The sequence below is a fragment of the Citrus clementina genome, unplaced genomic scaffold, assembly GCF_000493195.1.
Source record: "Citrus clementina cultivar Clemenules unplaced genomic scaffold, Citrus_clementina_v1.0 scaffold_3, whole genome shotgun sequence".
NCBI classification, from domain to species: domain Eukaryota; kingdom Viridiplantae; phylum Streptophyta; class Magnoliopsida; order Sapindales; family Rutaceae; genus Citrus; species Citrus x clementina.
Window position 1 is genome coordinate 21,949,090 of NW_006262339.1, and position 12,288 is coordinate 21,961,377.

General features: G+C 32.6%; 2 protein-coding genes across 2 annotated transcripts; both read right to left on the bottom strand.

Moving 5' to 3' along the window:
* Positions 1–2,878: 2,878 nt before the first annotated feature.
* Positions 2,879–3,581, bottom strand: LOC18049443. The gene is made up of 2 exons (XM_024189931.1): positions 3,297–3,581; positions 2,879–3,174 (listed from the first exon to the last, which is right to left on the bottom strand). Exons 1-2 carry the CDS (start codon positions 3,513–3,515, stop codon positions 3,001–3,003), a joined length of 393 nt encoding a protein of 130 aa, XP_024045699.1. The 5' UTR covers positions 3,516–3,581; the 3' UTR covers positions 2,879–3,000.
* On the bottom strand, positions 3,580–8,634 carry LOC112095416 (TMV resistance protein N-like). Its single transcript, XM_024187126.1, has 5 exons — positions 8,144–8,634; positions 6,701–7,799; positions 6,097–6,381; positions 4,927–5,976; positions 3,580–4,832 (listed from the first exon to the last, which is right to left on the bottom strand). The coding sequence occupies exons 1-5, from the start codon at positions 8,632–8,634 to the stop codon at positions 4,191–4,193; spliced, it is 3,567 nt and encodes a 1,188-aa protein (XP_024042894.1). The 3' UTR covers positions 3,580–4,190.
* Positions 8,635–12,288: the final 3,654 nt, after the last annotated feature.

Sequence of the window (12,288 nt, forward strand, 5' to 3'; positions counted from 1 at the left end):
CCAATCTATTAAATGACAGCAATGAATCTCTCTCTCAAACAAATACCAATGGTAATGACATTTCCCTAACTGTGGATGCAGCACAGGCAAATAATTCAAATCAACTATCTTCTACATTCCCATATCCACACAATGTAAGTAACCCTCACACACATCTTATACCTTTTCTTGTTCGTGATACTTTGGTCAGTTCATCTCCAAAAATACCTCAAAGTTCCCCCAATATACAAAATACCATGCCTCACAACCATCACCCTATGATCACTAAAGGGAAAGTAGGTATCTTTAAGCCTAAGTTGTATACTGTAGTATTGGTGCACAAAGAACCTGATACTGTTCAAGAAGCCATAAATGATGAGAAGTGGTTTCAAGCAATGAAGTCAGAGTATGATACACTGATGACAAATGGTACATGGTCCTTAGTACCAAAATCTGACAAACAGAAGATTATTGGCAATAAATGGGTATATAGGGTGAAGTATAATACTGATGGGAGTATAGCTAAGTACAAAGTAAGGCTAGTAGCTACAGGTTTTCAACAAATAGAGGGAATGAACTATTTTGAAACTTACGGCCCAGTTGTGAAACCAGCAACAGTGAGAGTTGTGCTAAGCTTAGTAGTAATGAATGTATGGCAAATCAAGCAAGTGGATATGAATAATGCATCTCTGAATGGTAACTTGACAGAGGAACTATATAGAAATCAACCTGAAGGATTTGTAGACCAGCAAAGACTAGATTTTGTTTGCAAACTTGACAAAGCTCTCTACGGTCTCAAACAAGCTCCTAGAGCATGGTTTGACAAATTCAAAGGATGTTTTATACAGTGGGGATCCAAGAATTGTAGATCAGACACATCTTTGTTTCTAAGAAGGACCAACACTTCAATAATCTTAGTCCTGATATAAGTAGATGACATTCTCATTACAGGGCCAAATTGTGCTGGGTTGGAAAGTTTGATCAAACAATTTAGCTCAATTTTTGCTTTAAAGGACCTAGGCAAACTGTCCCATTTTCTTGGCATAGAAGTTTGTATGATCAAGACAGTATCTCTCTCTCTTAAAGGAAGTACATTAGAGACTTGCTTTCTAAAGTAGATTTGTTGGAATGCAAAGGTGTCAGCACACCAATGAGTAGTGGCAAAGATTCTAGATTGCAGAATACTATTGAGGGAGAAATGGGCTATGATATTGAAGACCCTAATCATTACAGAAGCATAATAGGAGATCCTCAATATTTGGTGTAAATAATACCGGAAATTGCTTATTTTGTACACAAGTTGAGTCAATATGTATTCTCACCAACACTTCAACATCTTATAGCTTGTAAAAGCATGCCGAGATATTTGAAGGAAACACAAGACTATGATCTGAGATTTGTCAAACAGCACTCTTTCAAAATCACAACATTTACAGATGCTGAATGGGGCAGTGACTTAGATGATAGAAAATCCATTGGTGCTTATTGTGTGTATTTAGGCAATAACTTAATTTCTTGGTCTTAAAAGAAGCAATCAGTAGTTGCCAAGTCATCGGCTGTAAGGGAGTATAGAGCACTTGCATCAGCAACATCAGAAATAGCTTGGTTAAAGTCATTGTTTCTTGAGATGGGACTTTGTTGTGAAGACAAACCAACTACATAGTGTGATAATGTTAGTGCTACTGAGCTTGCCAAAAATCCAGTATTTCACTCAGCAACAAAACACATAGAAATTGATTTACATTTCATCAGAGATAAGGGGTTAGCTGGTGACTTAGAAATCGTCTCTATACTAAGTGCAGAACAGGTGGCAGATATTCTGACTAAACCTCTCACTTCTCTTCATTTTCATTACTTGAGAACCAAACTCAATGTACATTTATGTCCCTTGAGTTTGAGGGGGCTATGAAGAAAGCACACTATGAAGAGTTGCAAAAAAAGAAGCAAATCAACTGTCAATGCCAAGTCAGCAGGCAAGTCAGAAGATTCTGTTATGCAGCCATGATAGTTTCACGTGCTCCCTTTGTGTGTAACCATTTAGTTTTTACTTTGATTAAATCTGTTAATTAGCTGTAATGTAGAGTCATTCAGCCATTCATAGTCTAAGCAGACCAAGAATTGCTTGTGGAGGTGAGTTGTAACGAAAATCGGCCTAAACATCCGCATGACATTGTATACACCTAATCCATTCAATTATTCTTGTCAAACAGTAGCTGGGTCCTGAAATTCATAGCAAGTGGGCATTTGCAAGTCATTGGAACTTATTAAAAAACCTCAAAGAATTTCCGGGAAGGTAGTAGTCCGATTAAGCACGAATGCAAATTTGATTTGATGAAACCGTGGGAACATTCTGAACAACGTCTTAGAGGCATTGTTTGCCTTTGATCCAAGCAGAGCACTTTCTGGTAGCTAAACTGAAATAAAAATAAATAATGTGAGTAGATACATCATGACTCTTTTTTATTTTTGAAAAAATAAAAACCTGCGTCAATCAACTTGATTTAATGTAAACTAGTTATTTATGACTGTCTGTCGTGAACAATAGATATAAAAATTAGAAGAAGAATCATTGGGATGCGAACTTACTGATAATTTTCAGAGAATGCTCTTTTTTCGATGTTTATAGAATAGAAACCTTCAAATGGCATTTCAGCTTATGCATGGGACATGAAATGCAGCCTATGGTAGTAGATGAATGTTTGTAGACTTGAAAAACACAGCAAATACAGGAATCTGAAGACATTCTTATTGTTATTGAAGAACCCATCATTCTGAGATATGATTCTCTCTGGAATTTTACTTTCAGGAAAGACTTTCAAAGTATAGTCTTTGATTTGATCCCGACTGCAATCAAGAGAAAAAAAATTCCATAACATTACATAATTTTTTAGGCGTAAGGCTTAGCACATTTGAAAGAAACAGAGTGACAAAGCAGACCTTAAGATACTCTTTTAAGACTGAAAATGCCAAATCATTGTAACCGAGCAATTTCAAACACTGTGGACAGCTAAAATAAGAGTTCTATGACTTGCATAATTTATATACATCTGTTAATGCTCCCAACGAACCACAACCATTTACTTTAACTGTCCATATAATGGGTGAGAGTTCAGGCCGAGGTTGAAGCTTCTTGCGTTCCTGCAACTCGAGCTTTTCCAGCTTAGAAACACAGTTATGCTTGGTGGTGGCGAAGTGCTGTAGAAATAATAATAATAATAATAATCATCATCTATCAAGTGCTATGTATATGATGTAGAACAAGCTGGCTGAGTTAATTAAAAAAATTCAATCAGATTGCAATAAGCTAGGCTAATTACTTTATTTTGAAAAGGGCTAGGGCTGCGAAAGCAGAAAGTTGAATAGGAACTAAGATCGCTACGTCTGCGGCTTCCTTCCTTATAACCGATGCAGCTGACTGATCTACCACTCAAGCAAAGCCCCTTTTTCCGTTCCTCGCAATGCAATTCATCAATTATGACACCAGCCCCTTCAAGTATGCTGAAAATAATCACCATAATTGACTCTGAATCAAGCATCTTTTGCACGAAAAGGAGGGAATGGATAGTGAAGTCCTCATCTCATTTGAGTTCAAAGCCCCTCTTCAATCCCTGAATTGAAATAGAAATAAAATTGTTCTTGTAGTAAAATTAGTGACTTTCAGCTAAATCTTAAATGCGTACCAAACTATATATGTGCAATAACGGTGAGGGTACAAAATGAGAAAGCTGCGCGAGAAAATATATTAAGAGTATAAAACAGAGGATTTGTTTCAATCCTTTAATATTACTCATGAATTCAAGGCTTCAAATTTTATTTTGAAAGCCGCACTTTATTCCCAGCAACCAAAAAGGAAAAAGATTTTACTAAACTTTCCAATCTCTCTCTTTTTACTCTAGTGCATTTATTTTTCCACATTTTCTCACAATCCATGCTCACTGGATTTTATTATCAAACCTCAAAGAAATTCAAGGAGCTAATCTGAATGCAATTTCGATCCATGGAAGGCACAATCTGCACAACTTTTTATGGTATTGTTTGCTTTTGATCCAAGCAAAGCATTTTCTGGTAATTTAGCATGAAAAATATTTTTGCATGAGTAGATACAATAAAAAATAAAAAGTGAATAAAATAACTGGTGCAAAGAACATAAAGTGAAATTGAGATGCATACTTACTGATAAACTTAAGAGAATTTAAGTAGGTTTTGTCCTTTTATTCAAGTTCTCTTAATCTTTTAGATTGGGGTTCCTCCTTATCACAGCAGCCACTTTCACTTTCACTGGCTTCTACACTAACAAATTCAGTAAGGCTTCGCTTTGATGTTGTGGCTACAACCATCTCTGGTCCAACAAAGTTCAGATGGAATTCACTAAGATTATAAGCAGTGAAGTGAGTCCATTGGTTTGTTGTTTCGTCAAACTCCTCCACTTGGTGCATATAAACAGGATGGAAGCCACACCTCTTAACCTTCAATCTGGGGCCCGACCCAGATCGAAACGACAACTCAACATAATTAGAATCAAAAAGCCAATTAATATCAGAGCAGTGTTGACGAGACAAGTAGAGTAGCCAAAGATGGTCTGACACGGCTTGACCAAATTTCTCTCCAAAATCAGTAAAACAGCCCGTAGAAGAACCCTTCACATGGCAGTGCAACTCATGTGTGGTATGAGGATGTGAAGGTCGTTTAAGGACTTGAAAAACACAGCAAAAAACATATCCCACCACCTTATTCTTTTTATTAGATTTTGAAGGCCTTATGAGAGTTATTGAGCATCCATCATTCTGATACATGAACCACTCTGGAATTTTACTTCCTGGAACAACAATGCTAAATCTTGATTTTGACACTGCCTGAAATAACCCCAAAAAAAAAAAAAGAGAGAAAAAATTCATTTGCATGATTTTTAGGCATGATATTTGGAACAGCTGAGAGTGTGGGACTGACCTCAAGGTACTCTTTCAGCATTGAACACGCTAAATCATCGTTGCAAAGCAATTTCAAGCAGTCTATACAATCAATGAATATGTGCTCCCACTTGCATAATTTTAGTGTATCTGACAATTTTCCCAACGATGCACAGCCATTTACACTGACACTCACTATGTTGGGTGGAAGTTGCGGCAGGGACTGAAGCCTTTTGCAATCTTCTAACTCTAGCTCTTCCAGTTTAAAAAGAAGGCTAATGGTTGCCGGTAGAGAAACAAAACTGTTTTTACTCAAATATAACTCTTCTAATGAAGATAAGTTGCAAATATCCCTTGGGATTGCTCCTTCCTGTATATTACAGTCACTAAGATCCAATTTTGTTAAAGAACACAAACCAGACAGAGAAGACAACATCAAATTGAAGGGGAAGCGCCAAGAGCATGATGTAGATGATGGGGGTCCTTTGCACCCACGAAACGAAAGTTCTTTAAGATTCTTCATGAGAAAAATAGATGATGGAGGTTGCCTTATAGCTGTTCCACTTATATCAAGCTCTTCCAAGCTTTCTATTTTTTCCATATTCTCTGGCACATTTTCAAGTTCAGAGCAGCCAGAGAGACACAAAGTTTTGAGAGATTTCAAACCATTTATACGGCTGGGAAGTCTCACGAGATCTTTGCAGTCACTCAAATTCAACAATTGAAGTCCAGTCAAAAGTTCTATCGAGGATGGAACTTCTGTAATAGAAGTTCCATCTAGAAAGAGCTCTGACAAATCTTCCATACTTCTCAAAATCTCTGGAAACTTAATCAGTTTTGAGCAACCAGAAAGAACAAGTGTCTTAAGAGATTTCATAAAAACATTGCCTGGAAGAGTGGTAAGACTTGTACAATCTTTCAGGTTCAATGTAATAACCTTCTTGTGAAGCACCAAAGATGGGTGAATTTCATGCAACCTTGTACATCCTTCAAGAATCAACTCCTCCAAGTTTGGGACCCCTGTGAAGTCTGGTGTCTTAATCAGATGCTGTGAATGACTGAGTTTCATGACTTTCAACTTGTTTAGAGGCTGTTGAAATAAAAAAGGATACTTCTTAATTCACTTTATACTTGGAAAGGAATGGCAATATTAAAAATTATCAACAATTATTCCCTGAAACAACAGAAATTAGTGATGAAATGATCTTACTTTGAATCCCTTCCACAATTCTTCAATGAGGCTGTAACACATGTTCAGTTCAAAAGTTTTATCCAATTGCAAATTTGATGGCAAAGATTCTAAAGGATATCCATGCCATTCAAGTAATTTTAACTTGTTAGAGAGGTATTCAAGGCCTTCAGGAAGTTGTACATTACGGATTTTGAGCAATCTCAGGTTGATCATCTTCGAAAATGCTTTACTAGGAGCACTTAAATGTACCTCCTTATTGGGAGAGCAGTGATCAATTACTATTCCTTCAACTATTTCACTTCCCTGAAAAGTATAAGCAAATGATAAGTGAATAAAACAATAATGTAAAGATGTTGAAAGGCCTTTAGAGATTTAGGCTTTGTTTAGTATTAAAGTACTAACTATAACTTTGAAATAAAAGTTGATAATGTGTAGTAAATATGTCTTTTCAAAATAATAATTTTTATATAAATAGTAAAGATAATATTAATTTTTCATTATATAAGTGTAGGATCAATTCAACTTAGTTTTTAAGATACAGCAACTAGTGTTTAATAACACTCTAGTAAAAGTTACAGCTACTCAGCATCAATACCAAACAGGGCCTTATTTAATCACTTACTGTGTTTTCTATCAACACATGGCAGACTTCTTCTTCCTTCCATAATCTGCTGCGTTTCCCAGGTTCTTCAGGGGATTGTCTTTGAACAATTTGTTGGCCTAATTCTTGTAGCAAGTCATGCATCCAAAGTGTGTTGTCATTTAAAATAGTTATTAGAGATTTGTTAATAAGAACTTCTATTCCAATGACTGGGGAAAAATCACATCCATCTAGAACTTTTGTTACATAATCTCTATCCTCCAAATTAAAGAAACATGCAACATCAAGAAATATTTTCTTCTCTGAATGTTGCAGTCCGTTAAAGCTTATTTCAAGTACACTCATAATCTGATTTGGAGGATCTATCTGTAGTCTTTCCAGGGTACTTTTCCATTGATCCAAAGATCTACCATTCAAAAAGGAACCCAAAACTTCGAGAGCTACTGGAAGACCACCAGCATACTGTAGAACACATTCAGATAGCTGCACACATTCTTCTGAAGGCTGCTGGGATTTAAAAGCTTTCATGTTGAAGAGTTGAAAAGCTTCATCGTAATTTAGACTGCTAGGCTTATACACTTCATCCATTCCATGTGTCTTTAACAGATGTTCATCTCGTGATGTTATGATGATCTTGCTGCCTGAACCAAACCACTCACGCTTTCCAGCTAAATACTCTAATTGCTTTATGTCAACCACATCATCGATAACAAGAAGAACCTTTTTGTGTTGCAGCCTACTTGCTAAAATGTTCATGCCATCATCAACATTCCATATGCTATTATCTGCAAACTTTAATAATTGAGAAAGAAGTTGCCTGTGAAAAGAGATTACACTACCTTCTTTTTCAGATTTTTCTCTAACATTGGCAAGAAAACTACTCCCTTCAAATTCATGAGAGATTGTGTCATAAACAACTCTTGCAAGAGTCGTCTTACCTAAACCTCCCATTCCGCAAATCCCTATCATACAAACATCATCATTAGGCCCTCCGTCTATAAGAGACCTCAATTCTTTCAAGCGTGAATCTATTCCTACTAGCTTCTTAAGAACCTCTGATTTTACAGGAATTTTACTTGATATCGCCTTGACAATATCTCGAATAAATTCTGACTCATTCCTGCAGTTAAAGAACAAAGAAAGATCAAGTCTGGTTAAATTAAAGTGAGTGTGAATGTGGTATTAAAGAAATTCAGATATAGAAAAAACCCAAAATATGCAATATTCATTGGATCAAATTGAAGCAATTAATGTAACATGTTATTACATATGGCTAATCTTTAGGTGTGTTCATGTAAATAGCATCCATTTGTACCACTTTCTTTGCAAATATACAAATATGAAGCTATTATTTCAATTAGTACACATCATATCATGGATATATTGAATAGATGATATTTAATTGAAAACAATATACTGATTAAAGCCGTTTAAAATGATACACATAGTAGTAACTATGGCTACCTGTACTTCTTCAATTCCCAGCCAGAGATATTAGCCACCTCTTCCAAAGCTTCTCTCCACTTTTGCACCTTTTCTATATTCTCTCTAAAAACTTCTTCATGTTTAGAAAAAGCTTCTCTAAAACTTCTTGCCTGTTTCCTTACCACAGTGGGTTCAACATCATAGAAAATTGGAAAAACCATTTGTCGATGATCATTTTTGTTCTTGCATTGAACAATCTTAACAAGTTCATCCAAGCACCAAGTGGAGGAAGCATAGTTTTGTGAGAAAACAATAATTGAAATTCTTGAATCTTCAATTGCCTTAAGGAGTCTTGGTGAAATGGAGTCTCCTCTCTCGAGTTCTTTGTCATCCTTGAATACATAAATTCCTTTTCCATTCAAAGCAGCATAGAGATGACTTGTGAAGCTTTTACGAGTGTCTGCTCCTCTAAAGCTTAAGAAGGCATCATATGTCCAATAAGATACATTTTGGATGCTCGAGGAAGCCATTATATATTTTTTTTCCTGACAATTTATGGGAAAGAAAAAAAAAATAACTCCGTGGAACAATATTATGCAAACAACAAGATTCATCCGGAATTATGGATTATCTCGAAAGTGTCGATCGAAGCTGCATACACTAAGAGTTTTTGGTGTGCTACATTACATTAAATTCATATTATTAATATTTAATTTTATTATTTGATTTAAATATCCTTAAATTTATAAATAAAATTATAACTTATTATTTTAATAAATAATTAAATGATAAATTACAAATATTAAAGTAATTTTTAGTAATAATAGTCAAGATCTGATTGGATTAGTTAGGATCTTAATCTCATTTGATTGCAAAATATTGCTTAATTCATGCATGAGGAATTTCGAATTTCATGATGTCCTGTTCCTCTTCGATGTTGTTTATAATTCATTTACAATAACTTCATTTTTAAAAGAAATTATTAGAGTTACATATATATCACTAGAAAGAATAAAAATAAAGGCTATAACTAAAGATCAAAATTATATGTAAGCAAAGAAATCTTGAGAGAGAAACTGAAAGTTTTCCATTTCAACCACCTAATGAAAATGGACATAACGTATAATAATTGTATTCTTTTTTTTTTTTCCGACCTCAATGGTGTAAGTGAATTTGATAAAAAATATTTGACAATAAATTGGCCTAATTATTTTTTAAAGTAAAAAATTTACTAAAATAGAAAGTCATTAAACTTGACAATGGTTCTGAATTCAAATTAATGATCTTGTTCTTAAACAAACCAAACTGATAATCCATCAGCATCTCAATTACTCTCTTTACCAAAAAGAAAATTAAAATTATACATAATAAATCCCAAAAATGTAATGGCAATTTTGCCATATGCTGATTGGCGAGTGTGCACTCCGATCTCCACTTAAGCAAATCTTAATTAGAGCCTCAAAGAGAAGCCAAAGAGTACTTTATTCAGAATTGACATTATTCAAAGCTTTCTTTCAATTTTTTTTTTCTTTTTTTACAGTCAGGGCATGCAAATTAATTGTGAAAAATAAAAGAGAACTGTCTAAGCTAAAACTTACAGCTTAGGGAGTGTATCGCAGGAAGCCACTTAATTGAACTCCAATGAAGTATTTGACTGAAAGAAGGCAAATATATTTCATCTGGTAAAAGCCATCAGCGAATTTCGTAGCTCAGTGTCCTGCTGTGTGTTTTCAGAAGCCTTACTGGACTCCTATTTCCAAAGCTAAGTCTTGGTCAAAACGAACTTTCATAATTATTGTCACGGTTGACCTTTACCCCATGAAATTTCCTTGGAAGTTACAAAAAATGTTACTTTCCCAACACGCGCGTGAGAATTGGGAAAGCACTCTTTTCTTGAAGTTACAAGAAAATGTTACAAGAAATGTCGGGATTTGATAATTAGATTGACTTTATGGTAGGCCCATGATGATAAAAATAAATATTATATTTATATTTATTGTTATGATTTGTTAAATTATAAATGTTTAATGATAAAATTGATCTAATTTATCCACTTCCTTATTACACATAGGTGTCTAGTTATTTTTACAATTATTTTACATGATATCATTTTCTTAATATTTTTAGATTGTTGTAGCACGAGTTGGTGACAGAAATGTGAAGATTGGACATGTGGCAAACGTTGATTAAACAAGTGAGTCGTGATAAATAAAATAATATTCGAAACTCCTTTTTAAATTTTTTATTTTCAGTCTTAAACCATATTGTCAAAAAAATTGAAACCACGCGGTATCATCTAAAAAAAAAGTAAAATAAAACCAAAAATAAAAATTTCTGAAATTTATGGGTAATTATATGTGAAGTGGCAAACTTTTATTGAACAATGCTAGACATACAAAATTGGGATATATAAAATTTATATTTCAATTAATGGTGGGATCCTATATGTCCATCAATTATTGGGTCATATATTTTTATTATATAATAAAGTCAGTTAACTCCTTATGAACATTTTTTTTTGGACTTATAGTACCAGGGAGATTTAATAATATATAAGAAAAGAATATCACAACTAGTTGGAGGACTCAGTGAACCTCAGCCCCAACATCTGACGTATAAACTTGGCAACAAGATTATGAAAAATAATTAGAATTAATCTCTAACGAGATTATATATAACATGTCTGATCCTATATGTATATTATTCTTGATTCATCTAATTATTTTTTATTATTGAATTGTACTCGTCATTGACAAGTTTATAATCTTCTGGCAATTGAAATTATTTCAATTGGTTTACCCTCGCCCAATACGAACTCTTTTATTACTACGTTCATCACCAATAAACTCCTGATACTCGTACCTCTTTAACTTTTTATAAAAGAGTTATCTTAGCATTAGACAAATTTATAAAAAATTTATCCCATCCTATGCTTGGTGCATGCACAAAATAATCACATAAACCTAAGAAAACTTATCCCATGACCCCAATAGAATTTTTTAGGACTAATTCTATAGCTCAAGAGTATATATAAGTTTATGAATATTACAATTATATCAATATGTAGTTTTAATAATAATATAAAAATGTCTTAATTAAAAATATAAACAACTAAAATGCGAAAACTAAACTTACTAATTGATTATTAAAAAGAAATATTCAATAAATTTAAGTTAATTTACATTATTATTTATTATTATTCATTTAAGTATTATTACAAATATTATATTAATTTAAAATAAATAACTAATAATAAAAATTAGTTATTTATATAAAATTACGTAAATTTTACTTAACAAAATTTATATTATTATGTTTAATTTATTTAAGTATTATTATAAACATTACAATTTGTTTTTTTTCACATTATCTATAATATTATTTTAAATTTTCTTTATAATTCTATCATTCTTAAAATCATATTTACATATTTTATAATTAAATTGACACAAAACATGCAGTAACTTTTTAATTATTTTCAATTAATTTAGTTCAAAAATTATATATAAAATTGTCCAATCCTTCATTACACCAAACATGAAATAATACTAATTTATAATCCAATTCTATCGTATTATATCCTATCCAATCCAATCCATTCTAATATAGCATAGCAAACATGCCCCAAGGCATTGAAGGTCGTGAAAGAATAATTTAAATTTATGAAAACTATAAGAATATATGATCCTTTGTTATAACTCATTAAAAAAAAATTAATTTTGAGATATTTAATATATTTGAGCTTTGATAAATTAAAACATATAGGGCAACAATATATAATTAAGTAAATAGTAGTTGATCAATAAATAAATTAATAAACGACTATCAATTTATGAAATTATTTTTTATTTTTGTAAAAAATTGTATCGAATATTAATTAAACAAATTAAATTTTTAGTTTTACAAATGGCTACATTCCATATATTTTATTTAAATAAGTAAAAATTGTGAATACAGATTTTTCAAAGAAGTATTTTGTTTTTTTAAAATATATAATGTTAAGTAATTAGATCTATTTTAACAAGTGTTGGCAAATAAAACTCTAGAAAATTAATTATCCTAATTAACTAGTTCTGAAATCACTATTAATCTATTACTATTCATGCGATATTGTTAATGGTGCATTTACTAAATGGGAGTCGGAATGAGATAGAATTAGAATGAGGAATTAAAAACAGAATAAG

Bases quoted from the DNA above. Each gene is read 5' to 3' on its own strand.
- LOC18049443 (XM_024189931.1), bottom strand. From the start codon at position 3,515: ATGCTTGATTCAGAGTCAATTATGGTGATTATTTTCAGCATACTTGAA. The intron at 3,175-3,296 runs GTAATTAGCCTA...TTATTTCTACAG, and splicing joins CTAGCCCTTTTCAAAATAAA to CACTTCGCCACCACCAAGCA.
- LOC112095416 (XM_024187126.1), bottom strand. From the start codon at position 8,634: ATGGCTTCCTCGAGCATCCAAAATGTATCTTATTGGACATATGATGCC. The intron at 5,977-6,096 runs GTAAGATCATTT...TTATTTCAACAG, and splicing joins AATTGTGGAAGGGATTCAAA to CCTCTAAACAAGTTGAAAGT. The intron at 4,833-4,926 runs GTCAGTCCCACA...GGGTTATTTCAG, and splicing joins TGCTGAAAGAGTACCTTGAG to GCAGTGTCAAAATCAAGATT.